The sequence below is a fragment of the Brachycentrus maculatus genome, unplaced genomic scaffold (genome assembly GCF_059751285.1).
Source record: "Brachycentrus maculatus isolate JH-2025_06_01 unplaced genomic scaffold, ASM5975128v1 h1tg000446l, whole genome shotgun sequence".
Classification (NCBI taxonomy): domain Eukaryota; kingdom Metazoa; phylum Arthropoda; class Insecta; order Trichoptera; family Brachycentridae; genus Brachycentrus; species Brachycentrus maculatus.
In genome coordinates, this window is record NW_028281194.1 from 18,832 (window position 1) to 41,578 (window position 22,747).

The following is a 22,747-nucleotide window of genomic DNA, read 5'->3' on the forward strand; positions in this document are numbered from 1 at the left end:
CTCTTTTGAATATTCTATTATGAAAACTGGCGTTTCCCCCCTTTAAACTACTTTTACCTTTCGTTCGCCCCAAATATCGAGACATACAAATAATCTCGGATTGTGATTTCGCTGAAACAATTGTATTTGTACAAATATGACGAATAAAGTGTCTGACTATTGGGAACGTCTAAGATTTTCTCCGAATTCTAAATAATGTTCCTTCTCAGAATATCTCGGTTTCTCCCAACTGCCAGCGAATGGCTTAGCTCTATTTATTTTCAGTGGAAAACTAAATTTTCCTTCCCAGACATAATTGCAAGGACCGCCATGTGCCGTACAATTACTGGAAAACCTTAAAAAAAAGTATTTGAATGATAACAAAAGGGATTATCATATTTTCGAAGAAAATTATTTATATAATTATATACTCTCGAGCTTTTAAATAAGCATTCACAGAATATCTTAAAGCATTGTTTTTTCAATCCACATATTGGAAAACAATGTGTTTATACGTTTGTATTGATATATTCACGTTTTTTACGAAATATTTATTTTAGTACAAATCAATGTCTAATAAGTATATCATACAATAATTACATAAAAACAATATTTCAAATTCTTGTTTGCATTTACATACATACAGGTTTACGTTCTCATAAAATACAAGATTTTTTTAAACTAAAGTTAAAAGGTATCGCAAGTACTTTTACAGATTTTTTCAATTAATTTTGGCACTAATTTTTTACTTAAGAATGAACAAATTATAAAAATAGTGTTTTATTAAATGAGGAAAACTGTGAATAAAATTTCATTATGACATTTACGTTAACCTTTAATTTAACCTATGTATTTCATACCGCAAATATCGGTAATTTGGAAAAATGACTATTTTTTACAGTAGTAATTAATAAAATTTGTGTCACGTGAATCAATGTTTTTATCCATTAATTTACAAATACATCACTTTTATATTAAGAGTATGAGGCAAAATAAATATCTAGTCGCATAAACGAAAATACTACATGTGTCGCGAAACCCTTTCAGATGTATGAGGGGAAACTTTTTTAATTTTACTCATGTTTGTTTCCCAGTTATGTATAAAACGGGAAAATATATATTAGTCACAAACCCTTATTTTTAGGCGTCAACGATGCCGTATGATTCGAAGTTTTTCATATTCGAACGGCAGTTTCGCGTTCTCATTGGCGAGAGCCCCGCGAGTGTATATAAGGAGGTCTCCATTCGGCCTAGGGCTAGTCTCGTAGTGAACGTACCGTCGGAGTGGCCGCGTGCGTTGAATTTTCCTACGGAATATTTCGTATACGCGAGTATCGAGTGAACCGCGAAATAAGAACAATATTGGAATTTCAATATAAATGTATTTAATTGAAGGACTAGTGAATTACACGTTTTAATCGTTGGAGATGTTTAAACTTGTGCCAAAGTGAAAGGACCGCATTCAGCATCGACTGCGAATACCGAGTAGAAAGTAGTTGTTGACTTTCGACCGTTTTGTATTATAAATCTGTGATAAAGTTCATCGGACTTATGTTTAGTTATATAAACAAAAAAATTGACTTAAATATGCTCTGAAAATATCTGTGATTTTATTATATAAATAACAGGTATGATTTCCCATAATTGGTACAGTAAAATACTGCTAGTTTTTATTTACTTTATACGATAGGTTAACGATGCTTCTCCTATCCGTGCCAACTTTTCGTGGCAGCTCCCTAAATTATTTGTTTACCGACAGAAATCACACTACGTGACAAGAGCAACGTTACGTTGTAGGTTCATAATATTGTATTCACTTAAACGTGATTGCCAGAAACTATGAACACGCGCCTGCGCCTCTGCCTATTAAAGGCCAGACTTAATGGCAATATTACGACTTTGCAAACTTAAAGCAATCATTTTCAGTCGGTATTAATTCCAAAATTGTACCGTGCTTTTTTTAGTCTTTTGGATTTTGGGTAGGTACTTAATTTTTTTGCACTTTTTTTATGAAACCATAATATAAAGGGGTTTCATTAAAATATTTAATCTTATCTTTGGAAAAACAAAATGGCCGACGCTTTTTCATAGCGAAAGAGATGGTTTCTAATACCTAAAAAATTTTCGAACTTTTAAAGATTGCAAAATCCACTACACAGTGGTTTTTTCTTAAATGTTGTTTTTTTTTTTTTTTAAGTATTTTTCTCTAATCGTTTGTTTCTTATGGTAAAATCTGCGTTTTTAGTATTTTTATTTATCCCACCATTGGAAAATCCGCTGAAATCTTTTTATAAAATAAAGATTTTAACGCTGACATCCATGTGTTCAAAACTAAAAAGTAAAATTTACAAAATGCATGTCTTTATTCCCGGACGTATTAATGAATTTCATCTCATTTTATAATCATAATTCATGATACTTAATTCATAGATCGAAAATCCTGCACCTGAGTTACTAAAACATGTGATTTTAAGTCAGATAAAATATTCTCGTCAAATGAAATGTATCTACGAATGTGAAATATCAATTTACTATTTCAAATGTACAAGTCTAACAATATATTGAATTATCTTTTTCTGATTGCTTTCAAGTAGTTTAAAAGTTTCCGATCCCTAATCGCAGGAAGTTTTATGCCCTATGTACACGTACATTATTATTAATGTGATATTATGTATGTACACACGTACACCGGGCAGGCATCGAGCGAGTACTGGAATTTTATATTTTTGTCTCCGCGTCACCGATCTGTTTTGGAGACCAATATTCCTACATAGATATAGTATACACATCGACTAGAATTATTTGCTTACCACGTTATCTTAAACCAGTTATAATCTTGTCATGCGAGCATTTCAAATATTTAGTTTACCTATGTTAAAGTAGGTAGAAACTATTAATTTAAAAAAACGAGAATTTTTCAAATGTTGTCTTTCAACATTTTATATATACTATATGTGGTTATGCATTCCTGGGATTTATGTTTAAAGTTCACTGTATTGAAAAACATGTAATCCCACACACGTATGTTAATAAGCGTTCGTAACTATTACATATATAAATATACTTTCAGAACCTCCTATTACAATCTTGAAACAATTTTTTTTTTCTATAAATAATTTTTATTAATAGGAGTTTCAAAATATTTCGTGATTCTAACTTACTCGTTACTATGTAATCATAAAGAACCAAAAATATTCTGCTTTTATTTCTTCATGAACTTATCTTCGTGACGCAGTGTAGTTCACCCCTCTCCATTAAACCATGACGTCACTTGCTCTTTCATACGTCATGACCGTAATTTTCACCCCTTTCGTTTGTTATTGCGGATACAAGCTAAAAAATCACATACAAAAATGTGTTCACATGACTGCAAAATGACAAATATTAAATGTAATATGTAAATGAGCTGTACTTAATTTTCCTAAAAATAATAATAACTAAGATTAGTAAACTTCCTTAAAAATATATGTTTCATATTTAGTTTAAATTTACATCTTCATTTAGAAAATATCGTTTGATTAATTTTCTCAATGCTTGATCATTTCATAGCTTGTACCAATATATTGTTTCTGAGGTCATAAAATATGATTGGATTATTAATCATAGGTACCTTGGAAAATGAATATACAACAGTAAATAGGTAATATATATATGTATTAGATACTACATACATAATATTTTGTAAAGTACTAAGGCGTCAACCTCGTTCTCAATAATATATTTTGCAAACGTTGGGAGGCTTCTATCAGCAATTTTTAATTTCTAATTTGTGTTACTTCAAATGTATTATTCTCCCCCTATCAGCACTCAATGGTGCATAAGGCATCGTAAACTCAGAGTGAAGAAAAAAGTGCTGTATGGTAATGGAAATGGTAAAGGAATAGTGAGAATCGGGAAATATAAGAATATCAGCAATATGGCACTCCTGTGTAGTCTCGTATGGTGGATATAAGTTCAAATTTAGCAAATTTGACTTATATTTATAGTAATCTATTCAGCTTTTACATCGATGAAGATAAGCCGATATTAATCTTTTCAAATTTACACGCCAAAAGCCGGTTTTCAGTTGTTCTTAATATTTATTTACGTATTCAGAGGCGAACCGCTAATGGAATCACTTTCTCTGACGTCACCCGCTTCTCCCGACTCACCCCCGACCAGCAGCTGGCTCGGTTTGGGTACAGCCGGTGACGTAGGTAGGTAGGCACACCAACACCCCTCCTCAAACGATATCTGAACGAATATTCCCTTCATTTTATCGATTTAAGGCTTTCACCAAAAATAAAAGCATTATTTTTAACGGCTTACTTTTGGATGTTAATGATACTATACATTTTTATTAGATAGGATTGCTTTCATTCTTTCGTCGTTTTAAAAATAACAGATTCGTATGTTTACAGATTCTTTACGAAGATGTACGGATTTAGATTTCTCTATGTTTTTCCCAAAATGTATAAATAACTTTGCAGTATTATAACCGAAGTGACTGAAGGATGTCAATGTCATCAGTATCCCATATTCTTCTTTTGAATCTTATCCACTCCCGATGGTGCATAGGGCACCGCTTAGTACAGAACCAGTGTTATATTGATCGTTAAACACGTGAAGGAAAGGTGGCCAGTACTGCACTTCAAATACCATTCTAGAGTAATATTAAATCATTATTAGAGAGAAAAATCACTTATTTATATTTTGACCCCCCTGGGAATCGAACCCGAGACTTCCAAAATGGCAGCCAAACACGCTTTCACTACGAAGGCAGACCTATATTCCCCATATTTGTAGTTTTATTTTCATTAAAATGTTTAATTTATATCCCTTAAACCGTTATCAGTTCATTAGTATTATAAATATTTACGAGTGTGTAGGTTAATACAATGTGTATCTAAAATATAATAGACCCCCTGTCTATAGCTAGCCCTGAGTTCCCGTTGACAAACAACTAACCTTCTTACATCAGTCTGTTTGATACAAACATTAGTTTTTCTTTCTCGTCAATTTAAATCCTATCCATAACGGTAGTGTGCAATAGTCAAACGATACGTTCTTGAAACTAGTTATCGCTTGCTTGGTCTATTAATACCATCATTATCAATGTTTTAATGCGTAACCGCATTTAGCTGTAAACTGATTCATTTCATAGGTGTCACAACTCGATGAGCATCTATCGTTTTTTATACGAAAGAAGATGGAAGTCTAAGCATCCCAGGGCTAACGATCTGGCATTTGGCTGGCTTGAGTGATCACTTTATACACTCGTGTAACGTTCCCCATTCTGCGCATTATTGAATATCTATATTGCTTTTTTTTATATTTACATACATGTATATATAAATGCACTGTTGTTGGATTCCTTTCTTGTCTTAGTTGTAATTTTGATAAATTTGGAATTTTCGCTGACAGTGGCGTTGAACTGGCGTTAACTGAAGGCAGTTGAGAACAATGTTAGAATTATTAACAAGTATATAACTTACTCCAATTGAACAAAGGTGAATTCTCATATTAAGTAGAAACACATATAATACCTATTGGTATAATCCGTAGGTTGAATGATCAAGTGTCTGTTCAAAAAATTAACTCATTTATTTCGTTGAATTATTATGATTGATTAATATCCACGTGAGTAACTTTTTAATGAATCATATTATTACGTGAATTTACGTGAAAATTAGCAGTTGTCTACTCTTCAAGCGTATGACTTTTTAGACCTGTATACGAGTACGTGTAGATGCCTACCTAGCTTAAATTAAAGTAAATTATCACACTCGTATCTCTCAGTGTAATGATAATGATGATACAGTTCCACCCGATGCATTACTGATCACCTTATTTACGTACAACATAACATTTATTATTTCACCAATGTACAAAATAGCAATTAAAAGCATTAGATTTTCAAACAATTTTTAGAATATTTAGATTTTATAGATATCTCAACAAAGACGAATAAGTTAATAGAGAAATTAATATCGGATCTGGCCATTTACAAGGCTAAATACCTGCCATTGGCGTATTTAAGGGATCTTTTCATTCATTGTATAATATTGATTTACAATGATTGAACATCCATGTCGACGGCGATGTGCAAATACCTTCTAACTAACAATTACCCTATTTTACACTTAACGAAAAAAATAACATTTCGTTGTTTCGCTATTTTTTTACAAAAATATATTGTAATTGACCGATGAATGAACTAGAACTTATCAGAAGATAATTTGATTTCATCCAAAATATTAGATAGGAGTTGTTCACATATCGCAGTAGAAATTAACTTTATTTTAAAACTTCTAAAAATTCCATGGAGTAAGGAACAAATCATATCCAAGTTACTATTTTCTTATTCTTGTGAAGTAATAGAGTCAAAACATTTTTTTTACATGGATGAGATACTTTCATATTTATTTCATCCGATATATTTTTCACTTATATTTTTTACACAAATGAATATAAGCGAACGCACAATGAACAACGATGAATCTTTCAGGAATGCTGAGAGTGGGATTCTTGTGTCCTTAAATGGAAGCAGCATTTTGCAATAACACAATCGGGCCCTAGTCACCTTCTCTTGTGTGTTTATTGTGCTATATTTCATAAATATAATTTACAAATTAGTATATGAGTAACTACCGAATAAAAATATTCTTTTGGTTCTCAAGTTCGTATCATGCTCAGTTGACGTTGTAATACCAAATTCGGACATCGTGGGAAGCGACACAATAGATACACATCACACCCCCTCATTGCGAATAGTACATACGTACATAATTATCGTTTCATTTTAAATCAATTACTTGTTTGTTTGAGACGTAGTTTTCTTATCTCAATATCATAGAGGTTACCAGGAGTAGGTACTTATAGACCGCTTAAATAATCTTAATCCTTAGTGCTGGCTCTAATTTCGATCTTTATAGGTGTTATATTGATTAATTTTATATCTACCTTCGATAAAATAAATAGACACTCGATATACTTTTTTATTTTTAGTTTACCATAATACCAGATAACAAACGTCTTGTCACTTCCATTTACCGAAATTGTACTCATTTTATGTATGCAAAATTAAGTTATTAGTTAAGAAGATAAGGGTATTATGAATTATATTATTTTATTTTTACGAATTTTAATCCCCAATCGATCAAACAGCTTTTCATTTCTTAATCAAATTTTAATTCATTTTACTTTACATACGTAGACCCTCTTTCTTCGTGACGCTTGATCTAGCGACCTCTTCCCCTTCATTGACAAGACAATGACTTTTCTTTTATTTTGGAAAATCATCTTCTTTAAAAGCTTCTTCTTGGCCTATTCCTATCACTCTTCTTTTATTATATATATATATATATATATATATATATATATATATATATATATATATATATATATATATATATATTTATATAAATAATAAATATATATATATATATATATATATATATATATATATATATATATATATATATATATATATATATATATATATATATATATATATATATATATATAAATATATATATATATATATATATATAATATATATATATATATATATATATATATATATATATTTATATATATAAATATATATATATTTATAAATATATATATATATATATATATATATATATATATATATATATATATATATATATATATGTATGTATATATATATATATATATATATATATATATATATATATATATATATATATATATATATATATATATGTGTATATATGATTTCGCATTAAATTTTCCCCATCATTCATATTTTTAATGGTTTCTTCGGGAATGCCTCCAAAAGTTCTCTATCACATGCCTCGCAGCCTTATGACGCCAACTCCAAATATACAATACCTTTTTTATGTTTGCTTTAAAATTGTAGAATTTAATACATGCTTTTTATTGTGATAAGCGTTTATGGCCATTGCAGTTCTTTAAGTTTTTGACATCAGAAGTCTTCAGTTGAAATAGGATTAGATTTTCAATACGCATATACGTAATACGTTAAGTATCTATGTTTAAGTGACTGGTTACTAGCCTTTTTAATGTACGTTTTGATATAATAATAATGAACAATTTAAATAACAAACAAATGCATTTGAATTATTTATGACTCTTTCGTGGGAATTTTTCCAAAACACGAGTTCAGACAAAGTTATCCAATTTGTGTAAAAATAGCCGTTATACAATTCTAGTTTTATGATTCTCCATACAATAACAGGAAATTTACATTATTTATTAACTGAAGTTACCGGCTACAAAGTGTCTTTGATATTACTAATTAGTTCTATAAATTTATAAAACATTATTTATATCCATGAATATAATTTGGTATTTTGGAATCAAACAAAAACATATAACCCCAAAGTTGTTGTTTTACAAATATATTTGTTTAATAACTCACGAAGACGATAAAACATTGATTCACTTGACGATGTACCTACCTAGATGTGTGTACTTAATTTCCTTTAGTAGTAATTACGGTATACTCGACGTAAAATGCATACGCGACCAGTCATAAATATGTATACTCGTACACTATGTACATACATCCCGTACATGATAACGTTCGAAGACAATAGTTTATAATCATATTACACGCTCTGCCACACCTACTCCCTCTTATATATTACTCTATGGGAGTCTCAATCGCGAAATTAAATCTACGCATAAAATTCCTCTCTGCGCTTAATGTGGTCATGTGCTAGAAATAAGAACTATCGTCCACATTTATCGGGGATCGCAGTACAATATATTATTATTCAATACCTATAATACGAGTGCTTTGTTTACTTCACGTTTTGCTTCAATAAACATAAGCACACAACGTTATGCCGTATTTGTATGTAAAACGAAGTTAGAAAATAAGCCATATTCCGATATCTCGAGTGCGCGCAGTGTGGGCTTAACTCTTTATCATTGTACAAATGTTGCACTGCCAGGAAGGGTAACTGTAGAACTGATAACTGATAACGATGTGTTTATCTGCATTTACGGCTACGACTCTCGCTCATATCGAACTCGGCCTTTATTCCGACCGGTTATAGCGAGTCCTCGCGAATTACCTCAGTTCGAATAATAACTTAGTGTCCATTATTCGTCGTTCTTAGGATTTTCTCAGTTACTAAGTTCGTGATTTCTGTCTGACTTCGGTAATCTGTAGATCGGAGAAGCATCGTTTACCGTCGAATAAATACAACATGTCTCAGTATGGTTCATGTATCAACTTGTTCCATAGACCAGACGTGATTTCCTATTCCCATCTCATTGTGAATTTCGTATCCCCGACAGAGTATTCAAAATAGTACCAAAAGAAGTATATCTACCGGACACCCAAACTCGAAGGTTTCGCTAAAAGATTATCGCAAGCGAATCACGGAAGGATGAAATCTTCTGTAGTAAACGATGACATGGTGATTTCCGCGACTACAGACAGCCCTATGATGGCGGATGTGGATAATGAGACGTGGATGGCTACCTACCAAGAACAAGAAGCCGCCCTTGTGGACCTGACCTGTTTTGTTGCCGCCCTACAGGTCATTAATAACTTTATTATCCAAATGGTACCATTACATTAATTCAATAATCTTCATTCAAATAACCCATCGAAAAATGCTACATCATTAGATGTATCTCCGCTACTTACTAGCGCGTACAATCTTCTAATCATAGTATCCTTTTATTAAATTATTAACATAGGTAATCACTTAGGGAGCCGTAACCGTAATGTACGGTTGGCGTAACTACATTCCAACGTGGCGCGTGTTCGCGAGCAAGTCTTCAAGGCCCTCACGTTACAAATTTGGTTACGGTTACGGTTCGCTAATGTGAATACCCGCTTAAGTCATAAAGCATTTCGCGTAGAAACGATACAAAATGAATCATTGGAAGTTTGTATACAAAAATAATTTCTTAAAAAAAACCTTGAATGCCTGCTAATGGAAAATGATTTAAAATTCATCTCTCGACTTGGATGTAAGCCTGCACGTCTGTAGCTACTACGCAATGGAATAGTTAGACAGAAACGTAGTTGTGTTTACACACCGTAAACTCGGTAAACAGTCTCCACATGACCGTATATATGTTCTCATGATGTATTCATGAGAAAGTATTTTTTACCATTCCCAAGAGTAAAGTCTATCTAATTTTATCGGAAAATTATAATTATTCCTCTCCGCGTCATAAATTATGTCCCGCCCTTTTATATTATTTATATTGGATATACTTATGGCTGAAAACTTGATTGTAAATGCTCAATAATTATTTTGATACAACTTTAATGATTACATCCCATTTGAGTAACATTTTACAACAAACGTATTAGCACGCGGAACCTTTCCATATCGTTGTAAGGCCAGGATTATTGTAATTTCGGATATGCAATGTATGCTGTGAGGTGCGTGGTCATTGACCCGATTATTGGGGACTTTCATTACATTGCGCCGGTAATACGTTACCAAGAGGTCTCAGTGCTCGTTCGTACCGACAAGTTGCTGACCGATGGATGGACTCTCGTATACTTCCTGCATTTTCATGGCCCTCAAATCTTCAAATCTATTAACCAACCTAATTTACCTTGATTTAAAACCTCATAAACGTGTATTGTATATTTTAGATACGTTAATATGTACTTCGTGACATATTTCTGAGGTTCCTAATTTATTTTTCATTGAATCTTACAGCAGGAGTTCCCAAAATTGTACAGCCATATAACTAAAATAAATATGTACATATATGGGAGAAGAACGCGAAACTCTAAATATTTTTTCTGTAAATTCGTTTACCGATATTATCCCTATATGTACTTGTCTATAGAGCTCTTTGCGTGTCTCTCCCAAATACCTTTTCTGATACCGCGCTTAAGCAGGTGGATGGCAGTATAAACCAGTCATGTACCTCTAATTCAAAACCCTTCCTTTCGATTTTTTTCTGTAACTTTATGATGTACCCCGAGATCTTGTAGAACCCGGTTTACTAAATATGTAACTTTTACATTATACCTATAAAGCTAGTATGACCGTTTTGTAGCTACATTTAAGAAAAATAGAAAACTAGAAATTAAAAAAAAACAATCGGTTAAAAAAAAGTTACGTGTATAAATATTTTTTAAAACACTGTCGAGGTGACATTTTTACGATTGCGGCGCTATTAAAATCATCACAATAATTATTATGTGTTTTCTTTAGCCTTCACTTGGATTAAGATACATTTTACTAACTCGTCGAATTTAAAATACAAATCAAAAAATATATATGTGTTTGGACATAAAGATAATATTTTTATAGATTTAAAGATAATATTAATCTCTTTGGGAGTCTCAATCGCGAAATTAAAACTACGCATAAAATTCCTCTCTGCGTTTAATGTGGTCATGTGCTAGAAATAAGAACTATCGTCCACATTTATCGGGGATCGCAGTAAAATTTTAAGACCGTTTTGTACCTACATTTAAGAAAAATAGAAAACTATAAATTAAAAAAAACAATCGGTTAAAAAAAAGTTACATGTATTAATATTTTTTAAAACACTGTCGAGGTGACTTTTTTTACGATTGCGGCGCTATTAAAATTATCACAATAATTATTATGTGTTTTGTTTAGCCTTCACTTGGATTAAGATCATTTTTACTAACTCATCGAATTTAAAATAGAAATCAAAAAATATATATGTGTTTGGACATAAAGATAATATGTATTTATATAGATTTAAAGATAATATTAATCTCTTGTAAGACTACGTTGATGACTTAATTTATTATTAAATTGATGATAATATTTATTACGAGTATTATATTATCTTGGTGACATATAGCTCACTCCTTTCAAGAACGTCATAAATCAAAAAACTTGATTTTTCAGGAGAACGTTTTTAATGTTTAAAAATATAACGCAATGTATTGAAAATAAATATCAAGCCACTTATTGAACTTTTTACTGTGCAACAGATCTTTTAAGGTGAAACCTGAAGGTTTTTCTCTACTTGAAAAACATTTAGTTTATTTAAAAAATAATTAAACAATACCTTTTCTTCAAAATGCAAAAACAACATTTTCTGCCCTGTAGCGGGTAAATATAAGGTTAAAAATATGCCTCTTTCGCTGGGATATAGTACATTTTCTGGGCATTCCGAAAACATACACGACTAAAAATTGGCGATTTTTGATTTATGACGTTCTTGAAAGGAGTGAGCGATATACCTAAGTTTACAATTAATAATAAATAGTACCTACTTCAGATATTAATAGAAGAAGTCAATAATTGCTCTTAATATTATAAATGTATTATTTTATTCTCAATATTATTAATATTTCAAGTATTATTTTATTTATTCATTAATAATTCATTACAGTGAAGTACTCTTAATATAGAGTCAATGTTATTGCTATACTTAATTATTACAGTTCGATTTTTACTATCATATAGGTCTTATTTTCCTAATTGCATTTAAAAAATATTCAGCGATTTTGGAACAAGCAGCGCTGCGACGCGTCACATGCCAAAAAATCAACCAAATCATTCGAACCGATTTGAGAAACGTTTAGTTCATGTGTAAGCAAGCTCTTTCAAGTTATAATGACGATTTTCAAGCACTAATTTCTTCACTTGGTCGATGCTTTCTTCAGTATTCGACGTCGAAGAACGTCAAGGACGAGGTGAGTCTCTAACCACTCCACGACCTCTTTGAAAACCTTGTACCACTCGGATGCGATATAATAGAGTCACCGTAGGTTTTCTGCAACATGTTTAACGCGTCTGGATTATAAATTTAGTTCGCAACACAAGATTTAAGACAAATGTATGTTTTTCTCCATAGTAAAAATCGCCACACGTATTTTAGCACAACCAGCTCTTTCGACTGCTGACAACAAACTGCAACAAACTATGGTAAATGAAAGATTGCGCGTAAACTTAGCGTTCGTACAGTTGTGCCAGCTCAACAACAAAAAAATCTGAAAAATCATTTCCTTTGGCCTTTTAAAAAAAATATTATTTGTATAGACCTGAGACCTGATATTATGCAGACCAATAAATATTTCTTGGGTTTGCCCCTGGTTAAATGAATTAATTTTACTAAACATTTTTTTGTTTATTTTTCACAGTTCAAACGAATGCTGAACAAAGAGTTAAGCCACTTCTCCGAGTCCAGCAAATCCGGGAACCAGATTTCGGAATATATTTGCTCTACTTTCTTAGGTAAGTTTTTCTTATTTTATAACATACCGTAAAGTGGGTATACTTTGCACCATGGGTGATACTTTGCACCACCTTGTGTAAAGAAATTGTGGAGCTGGTCATCTCTGATACATGTCATTTTTCATTCTACTTTCTATTGTTTCTGATAGATGGGACTTCAATCTACTTTTTAGTTTACAGAAGTAACAGTCGGTGGCTATTGCTTCAATGCGTTTTTCCTGTCCGAACGTAAAGAAAGTTTTCTGTCTGAAAATTGTGTCTGAAAAAATCCAGTGTAATCAGTATACTGAAACAAGTTACAACAAGTGAGTGGTCTCTAAATCGTAGATAGGTAGGCCCTGCTTTTCTCAAATGCTATATTTTTTAGTTACGTTGTCAAGTTTATGTAAAAATAATCTTTTTTTAAGAACTGACTTGTATCGACCACATTTGGGGTAACATTGCACCAGGTGCAAAGTATCCAAAAAAGGCCATAGTTAATTAATTTGATGAAAAGTCTTAAAACGGCTAATACAACTTGACATTTTTGCTAAATATCTATAGGTTTTGTGTAGGTACTTACTTAATTCCTGATGGTATATTTTTTTCAAAAATGTCGAGAACACACAACCAGCGGCCTTATGCCAGACGATACTGCGATTTTACACCAAAGAGAGTAGAGCAGTGTTTGGAGGCCATTCGAAATGGTACAATCAGTCAAAAAAAGGCTGAAGAAATTTTCAAAATCCCCAGAAGGACGATTAAATATAAGCTCAAAAGATCAATCCTTCGTAAACTGCATAGTAGACATGAGTGAGTACGGTTTCACAGTGAGTGTTTTTAACATTCACTACATTCTAATAGCCTATTTGGATAGATTTGGCAGAAGAGTACGAATATTAAAGAACAACGTACCAGGCTCTGAATGGATAAGATCATTTTTGCAAAAACATAAAACCTTGACTGTTGCTAAAACTAGTCAGTTGCTTAATCGGTTGCCATTAAAAGCGTATGACGATGACGTGCGCCAGGGTTTTCAACAGTTTTTGGAAGAAAACAGATTCAACCCAAAGAATTCAGTCTTAAAACGCAGGAAAACGATACCGATAGAACCAGGTAAGAGCATTGCTCACGATCCAAATGTCGAAATGAACGTTGACGAGACACAAATGCTACCTGAACCAACTACATCAATGATCCCACCTTCCGCATCGAAACTTCCAGAATATCTAGCATTAACTGATAATAGTTCACATGGAAACTTTGAGGAAGAGGGAGAAGAACAAAAACGATGACTGAAACCAGTTATCGTATTTGTTCTTCCGTTTCATTAGGACCAGTAAAAAAGAAGGTGGGAAAATATGTCGTATTTCATTATAAAGGAGAAAAAATTCCGGGACAGATTTTGGAAATAAAGAAAGACAGAGCTGTTAAATCCATGCAGGAGAGTCTCAAATCGTGGAAGTGGCCGATGAAGGATAACTTTCTTCAATATTCTTGGAAGGATGTAGTGGGTTCCATAAAAGAACCGAAAATGCAATCCAAAAGAGGTTTCTTTACCGTCCCGGAACTTGACCATATTTAGACCTAATTTCATTTTAATTCCTATTACCTATGTAGTACGATATGTTTTAATATCCACCTTTTATTTTATATAATTTTAAACCTTCAGTATTGAAAAAAAAAACATTTTTGTTAAATTTTTCAATATTTAAAAAAAAAAATTCTATGAAGTGTCTTATTTTTCCAAAACTATACAATATTATAATCTGCATTTAGCGAACTGTGAGCCAAAACCCTACATAAGATGCAACGAAACTTGTAGGATAGTCTTTACTTTGCATCAATTTGGATTCTAGTACGAAAGGTGTAGAGAAAATATCATGGTGCAAAGTTGTACTTTACCCCGGGATACTTTGCACCAAAATATAAATATAAAAAAAAAATACAGGCAAAAAAGATAAAAATTTAAAAATGTATCAGACATGTTACAGGTATATGTGTTATTACATTGCAATAGTTGAAACCTCAGAAAAAGTAAAAAACCTGATCTGAATATACAATTTTTTGAAAAAATGCAGTATTTTGGTGCAATGTATACCCACTTTACGGTAACTTAACTTTTACATACTTACATAACATCAACAAAAAAATTTAACGCTAATGTATTTTTAAATATTTTTTTTTCAAGAGAAATATGAATATTTAAATTATACAAAAACAAGTATAATAATACTGTATTTCAGGAATAAGTTCTTTTTTATTTGGTCATTTTCTGAAAATATTAGTCACTAGATATTGTTTCCCATTTTATCGAATGATCAGTTGATAAGATAATACAAAATTTAATTTTAATTTGTTTACTATTTTTATGCTAACATAAAATATTTATAATACTTTCAGATAAACAACAAGAACTTGATATCCCATCACTACACGTTGAAGATGCAGCAGAAAGAGTTAGCAAGAAAAAAGAGAGGCCTCGTCATGCAACCGCCTCTAGTACTATGTCTCAAGTAAGTTTCTTCTTTTTCACTTGCATTAGGAAAAGATGATATTTTATTTCAAAGGTATCTTACACTTCTGCTTTTTAAAAATAGGTACCTTTATTATGACATATTTTCGATGTTGGTATCCCTTTCAGCGTATAATGTCAAACTCAAATGTCAAAATACTTTGTGCCAGGCTGTCAGTCAATGCATGTTTTGTTTCCCCTTTTTTATCAGTTTGTCGTATTTCGTATCGGACACATGGAAATTATTCGAAATATTGTAAAATATTTTACTCGTCAGATATGACTAACATTTTCATTAAAATTTTACATAAACAATGTCATTGTTGGTAGTAGTACATCATATTTTCCAGATTACATTTTAGGTAACCCATGAAATCTCAAGGTGCTCTTGTCTATGCATATAAATGTTTGGCACATCTGTAATGCCAGCCATGCTAAATAAGCAATATACATTCGAAAGTAGTGGAATATTTCTTAAGGTAAAATTGTTTGTGCAAATTGTTTATTTTTAGTAAATATGTACAATATCTTCGAGCCTCAGGCAGATGAAACTGGTTTCAGTCCTCATATTTTACTTATGCTTTTTATTAATAATCAAGATAAAAGTATTATTCATGTAAATGTAGTAGAGATAAGTTATTTGATGATTAATTCCAACAAAACCATACTCGCATATTATTGAATACATAAATATAATAATAACACATAATAGACACCACATTACTATTCTTATATACCTATCTAAATTAATTCACAAGGTACTATTGCTTATTTACTCTTGCTGCTTGCTCCATGGCTATAGCAATAGTAAAAATAAATTTACTTAACACCTTTTTAGTGATAGTCACGCCACCATAATCAAAACTAGTATGTGAAAGCAGATGTCTGTTGACTTGAAACCGAATCGGTATAATATCGTATGACGATTCCCTACCCGTTATTTCTAATAATATATTCAATTTATTTTTAAATGTTCCAATTTATTTCATTGACACATTGTTTGCGGGAAACACATTCTTAATTATTTGTTTTATCTAAATGAATAACCTGCAAAGCCTCTATTAGAGTCTTGTCTGCAGGTAGGATAGTAAGGATATGGAGGGTAAAATGTGAATAATACATCACAAACACCCAAACCAATTGAAAATAAATCTTTCTCGAATTTATTTTGCAATTGGCAGGAATCGAACCCGCAACGCCAGTTTCGCAGTCGAGCATCTACCCAACTACGCCACGGCGCCTGTCTGCTTAAATGCGACACTTATACGCATTTATTTGCTTATTTTTTAGTAGAGTACGAGATGCCTAAAAACTCTATACAGATCAGAATTAGATTTGCGTTTACTTGTGATTAGGTTACTTGTGATTAATATTAATTAGGGTTGGGTTAATGAAAAAATTGCCATACAGCAATGTGTTAATATGCAAGTAAATAGAGCGTGATATTTGGGCATGACAAAAAATAGGTCATCATCCAATACAACTCTAAATACCTAATAATTTATATAGATTTTATTTGAATTAAGGGTGGTTTTGTTTTTGTTAACAAGTTTAAATAAAGAGAAAACTTAAATTCTACATTTTTACATACATCAAAAACCTAGCGGGACTCGCGTAGTTGAATAGTAACATGTTAATATATATTTTTGAATTCCTATTATTCCTTTGGGTTGTTATTTTTTTTCTTCACATAATAATTAGTTACTAATCTGTCAGATATCCGGTGTGAAGCGAGCCCTGACGCACACCAACAGCTTCACTGGAGAGAAACTGCCCCGCCATGGGGTGGAGAGCCCGCGCGAGGAGGAGCTCACACAGGTGCTGGAGATAGTAGACCGCTGGGGGATCGACATATTCAGAGTTGGCGATCTCACCAACAATCGCCCCCTTACTTGTATCGCTTACACAGCTTTTACTGTAAGTACCTTGTTTGTATTTATCTTATAATCAAAAATATGAGGTTTTGGTAGCTATTCTTATTCATTTATTAATAGCTGCTTTCGGTTTACGCGCGATGCGCCTTGTGCGTGTGAATGTCAAATAAGTAAGTTATACACATCTCGCTTGCGAATAGCGAGTATTTTTGCTTAGAATTTTCACTCATGATTTACATGAAATTAAAAGTAACTTTAAACATAAAGAGTAAATCCACTCACGAGTAGGCATAGACTATAAAAGTTATAAAGTTGAAGCCTGAGTAGGGACATGATAAGCGGTGTTGCATAAGCCAAAGCTAGATTTCAGAGTCACTTGGACATAAGGTAATTAAAAAAACCTCGCTTGCGGTCTTTTATGAAGTTTTTACAATACAATTGTATGATAAACCATGTTGGTGTAAAGACTGATAATAGTTTTTTTTTTATTGTTTACTCTATCAGACACTGCATTATTCACCCTGCAAATGATATGTTAATATCATAGGTGTGAAAAAAGATAAAAGTCAGAGCATCCCAGAGCTTACAACATTACAAAATTTCTAAACTGTCGGTGCCACAATCAGCAATACTTCCAAATCTATTGAAATGCTACCCATATGTGAAAGGTATCCGAGACCAATGCGTATATACAAGTTCCAAAAATTAATACAATAAATGTTCAATAATGGGCAAAATGGTAAATGTTACACAAGTATATAAAGTGATCACTTAAGCTAGCTAAATGGCAGGTCCTGGGATACTCAGACATTCATCTTTTTTCATATAAAAAAGATAGATGTTTCATCTTGAGGTTAAGACACCTATAGTATTGACTAACAACAGGTTTATTAATTTATAATATTTCATTTACACGGTTCCATTGAAAACTCAAATGTTCTGTAAAAAAATACTGCCAAATTGCCAGTATTTCAAAATACCATGAACTACATAAGCAGAGTGATGCAAGTGTGATATAGTTAATATTGTGTTCTATTATTGTATTGAATAGAGCATAAATGTGGCATTTAACCTAAACACATAAGAATTACTATGTAATTTTCCTTTAACATTGGAGTTATGAATTCGTATACTTAGCAAAATGTATGTGTCCACATAAATTATTTTATTTATTAGAATTCTGAGTATGTAATTGTTATTCCATAGATTGCATAAGTATTTGTGGTATAAGTTTTTATATCTATATAAAGACAGCAGTGAGCAATGTTGGTCTCAGACCAATTAAGTTATATTCTCTAACTTCTTTTAAATAAAACAATAAAAGTAATATAAAAAAACAAACAGTATATTAAAGTGATCAGTGTGATCCAGTCCATAAATTTAGTTTTATTTATTTTCAGAACCGCGATCTGTTGAAGAGTTTGATGATCCCATCCAAGACATTCATCACATTCATGATGACCCTGGAAGACCATTACATAAAGGACAATCCGTTTCACAACTCATTGCATGCGGCGGACGTAACGCAGAGTACTCACGTGTTGCTCAACACGCCCGCGCTGGAGTCCGTGTTCACACCGCTGGAGGTGTGCGCCGCTCTGTTTGCGGCGACCATACACGACGTAGATCACCCCGGCCTTACTAACCAGTTCTTGATCAACTCCAGTTCGGAGCTAGCCCTTATGTATAATGACGAATCGGTGCTCGAGAACCATCATCTGGCCGTCGCTTTCAAACTCCTTCAGAATGAAGGGTGCGACATCTTCATCAACTTTAACAAAAAGCAACGTCAAACGCTTCGCAAAATGGTGATAGACATGGTGTTATCGACAGACATGTCTAAGCACATGAGCCTGCTGGCCGACCTTAAAACTATGGTTGAAACTAAGAAAGTGGCCGGATCGGGAGTTCTATTGCTAGATAACTATACAGACAGGATACAGGTGCTAGAGAACTTGGTGCACTGCGCAGACCTCAGTAATCCCACCAAACCGCTACCTCTGTACAAGAAGTGGGTGGCGCTACTCATGGAGGAGTTCTTCCAGCAAGGAGACAGAGAACTGGAACAGAAGATGGATATCAGTCCTATGTGCGACAGGCACAATGCCACTATTGAGAAATCTCAGGTATTATTCTTTTTTACACCCTTATATTCTCTTTACAGTTATTTCGTGGCAGCCACAGGTCTATTAGACCCACATTTACAACTACAACCATAGAGACGTTCACATGAAAATGCTATTTTTATATCGCAAGACAGTCGTTTATCATGTGTTACCCGTGTAATGCAATTATTAATTTCCGTTAAAAAAAGATAAATTTTTTAAATTACAATTACGTTTTTCAATTTTGTGTTTGATGGTTTCCACTACATTTTTTTTAAACACATTATTACACGGTTTTTATAAGTGAACAAATAAAATAAGGGTTAAAGTTGTTCTAATAATTTGAAATGGTTTGAATCAGGTGGGCTTCATCGACTACATAGTGCATCCTCTCTGGGAGACTTGGGCGGACCTGGTGCACCCCGACGCGCAGGACATTCTGGACACGCTAGAGGAGAACCGAGACTGGTACCAGAGCATGATCCCGCCCTCGCCGCCGCCCGCGCCACTCGATGACCCGCCACCCTTGGCCGATCGGCCCGACAGCCGGTTGGACAAGATCCGCTTCCAGGTAGGTGGCGCCTCGGTTCTGGTCTGCTAGCTACGCTATACGACATGTCTCGGCGTCGGCGACTGACCCCTCTCGCCTGTTGCAGGTCACGCTGGAAGAAGGAGAGGGCTCGGAGGGAGAAGGCGGGATGTGACGGAGACTGGCAGGCCTGTGCAAGAAACTGACGGCGAAAGTTCAGGGCTGGTGGCGCTTCCGACAGTGAAGCGCCCACTCTCGTCAGGAGATACTCTGTATTGTTTCATTATTATTACGCTGCTCTCTCTTGCCATAAAACTGTTTTCTAGTGTGCCGATTCGGGGCTGTGCCCCAGTCTGGCTGACGAAGAGCGAGTCCGACTGCTTATAAACGCGATGACGGGGATAGCTTTTCTATGTAGTCGTAATTTAATAAATGTGCGTTGTATTTTATTTCTCGAGGGTTTTATGAAATATACATTTGCATTTGACTGGAGATTATGCTTCGAATGTCGGCAGGTGTAATTATCGAGGTTTTTGCTGATACGAGTTACAACAGTTTTGAAATAGCTAAGAATGTTAACAAAAATTTAAATTAATATTTATTTGTCAAGACATAGTATAAGTGTTTAAAATTTTAACTCAGTGTTTGTTGTTAATCCCTTTGTATTTATCATGTTCCTTTTTTCTTTTTTAAATGTTATTATTATCATAAATATATTTATTTCAGTTGAGCTGAATATAGGCAGGTCCTGTTAAGTCTATTAATCAGTTTTCTCATCATTTTATCTCTGGCAGAAAATGAAGGATATAATCTCTTACACTTTAAGATCTTGCGATAGATCTCTTGCACTAAGGATAGGGAGTACCAAGTACTAAACGATCATATTGTATGACAATACTGAAATAGATAGTGCGCTCTTTATCGGGTCCTATTGGATTATTTATTTGAATAGCCTATTTATTGACAGATTTTATAGAGAAATGATCATTGTAATATTGGACAGTTTTATATGTAGCAAAGTATCTGTAAGCAAACTATCTATTGTTCAGTGTTGCTTATTTGGCTACCACCAAGATCAAAGTGTTCCTTTAATGAATAAGTAAACCTTATGATTTCACAAAGTTCTATCATTACAAGAGACATACGCAGAACCGACTCACTCGATCCACACGTCGTAGCAAGTGTACTTTAAGCTTCAGAATAGATTGAGTTGTGTATGTACAGATACAGGTGCGGGCTTAGGATACTTGGACCCTATAGCGGACACGCTCAGTGTTCAATATATTATTCTGCAAATATTTCTACATGTATATGTGTGCATATTTATTAGTTTCCTCACAGCAAGATTGAATGACTGAATGTACATTACATAGAAATAACATTTGATCATCGCCAAATCTCAACATTTCTGTATGTAATAATCCGCGTAATGAGTTAAGAAAGCTAAATTTGATCTGCAATGCTGGACATTGCGTGTTAAATTTACTTGCAAATTGGAATAGTATTTAATTAGTTATAAGGATCAATGTGTCTAGAGTTAACATGATATATGGATTAAAGCAGGGTGTTTCACCACTTAATTAAGGTAGTGTTATGAAATGAGATATTAACACTGTTCTGTTGACAATTCAGTTGGACCTGATGCACATTTCTAATCATGAAAACCCAAAATAACAACTGTTGTATTTGTCAAATGAAGCTGACAACTTTTATTATACCAAACATGTAATATTTTCTTTTCCAATAGAACACATTTTAAGTAAATGTCTTATATAATAGAACGATTAATGTATTTAGTACTTCCAACTGATGTGGGGTTTCAACAATTCGAGTACAATGTATTTAGTACTTCCAAATGATGCGGGGTAATCCCGCTGGAAAGGAACCAAAAACCTAGATAAAATTACTAATCACAATACATATAACCAAATTATAGCTGTAACTACATAGCATCCTTAACAAAATAAAGATATTTCTTGCGTGTGATGACATTTTGCTAATGTTTTATGTTTTAGGTAGTCCAATACAAAGATAATTAATTGTTTAAAATGTGTATATCAATAGTTTATAGAAAACGTATCAGTGTCCACAAAACTTACCATTGGTTGCTGGTTTGGGTATCAAATCCATACCCCGAGCTTTGTAGCCCGTAGTTTATCTGTTTACTGTTCACGCACAGTGTTGCTATAGACAATTCAGTCATGTTTCTATACTTTCTCATTTTGCTTTACATGTGATACCAAGACTAATCCTAGTCTTACTTCAGTTATAATATACAACAGTTATTTCAATATGTGAATTAAATCATCAACAAATACAATAATCTAATATATCTCTTGTTTTATTTACCAAAAACCTTTTCAACGTCTATTATGTGCCAGAATTCATCATTCATCATTTTTTCAGAGGCTCAATGCATTGTCTGATTCTAAACTATAAAGGCCAGCATCCATGAAGCCCAGGTCGACTGTTTTGTGAATACCTCTAACCAACCGCCGCCACCAAACTCAAAAGTGGCGAGTTTGATTCCCGTCAATTGCAAAAATAAATTCGAGAACGATTTATTTTCA

General features: G+C 33.0%; 1 protein-coding gene across 2 annotated transcripts; it reads left to right on the forward strand.

The window, feature by feature from the left end:
• Positions 1 to 1,237: 1,237 nt before the first annotated feature.
• LOC148302479 (3',5'-cyclic-AMP phosphodiesterase-like) lies at positions 1,238 to 22,507 on the forward strand. Of its 2 annotated transcripts, XM_088271541.1 has the most exons (8): positions 1,238 to 1,607; positions 9,274 to 9,518; positions 13,082 to 13,175; positions 15,558 to 15,670; positions 17,386 to 17,586; positions 18,944 to 19,669; positions 20,010 to 20,219; positions 20,305 to 22,507. In XM_088271541.1, exons 2-8 carry the CDS (start codon positions 9,366 to 9,368, stop codon positions 20,350 to 20,352), a joined length of 1,545 nt encoding a protein of 514 aa, XP_088127667.1. In that variant the 5' UTR covers positions 1,238 to 1,607; positions 9,274 to 9,365; the 3' UTR covers positions 20,353 to 22,507. The 2 variants fall into 2 exon arrangements, with proteins under 2 accessions (XP_088127667.1, XP_088127668.1); XM_088271542.1 differs by lacking the exon at positions 9,274 to 9,518.
• The last annotated feature ends 240 nt before the right edge of the window (positions 22,508 to 22,747 follow it).

What these genes read in the sequence shown, in the direction of transcription:
- LOC148302479 (XM_088271541.1), top strand. Translation starts at nt 9,366, where the DNA reads ATGAAATCTTCTGTAGTAAACGATGACATGGTGATTTCCGCGACTACA. An exon ending in TCGCTTACACAGCTTTTACT is followed by an intron (nt 17,587 to 18,943) that starts GTAAGTACCTTG and finishes ATTTATTTTCAG; the next exon opens with AACCGCGATCTGTTGAAGAG. An exon ending in CCACTATTGAGAAATCTCAG is followed by an intron (nt 19,670 to 20,009) that starts GTATTATTCTTT and finishes GGTTTGAATCAG; the next exon opens with GTGGGCTTCATCGACTACAT.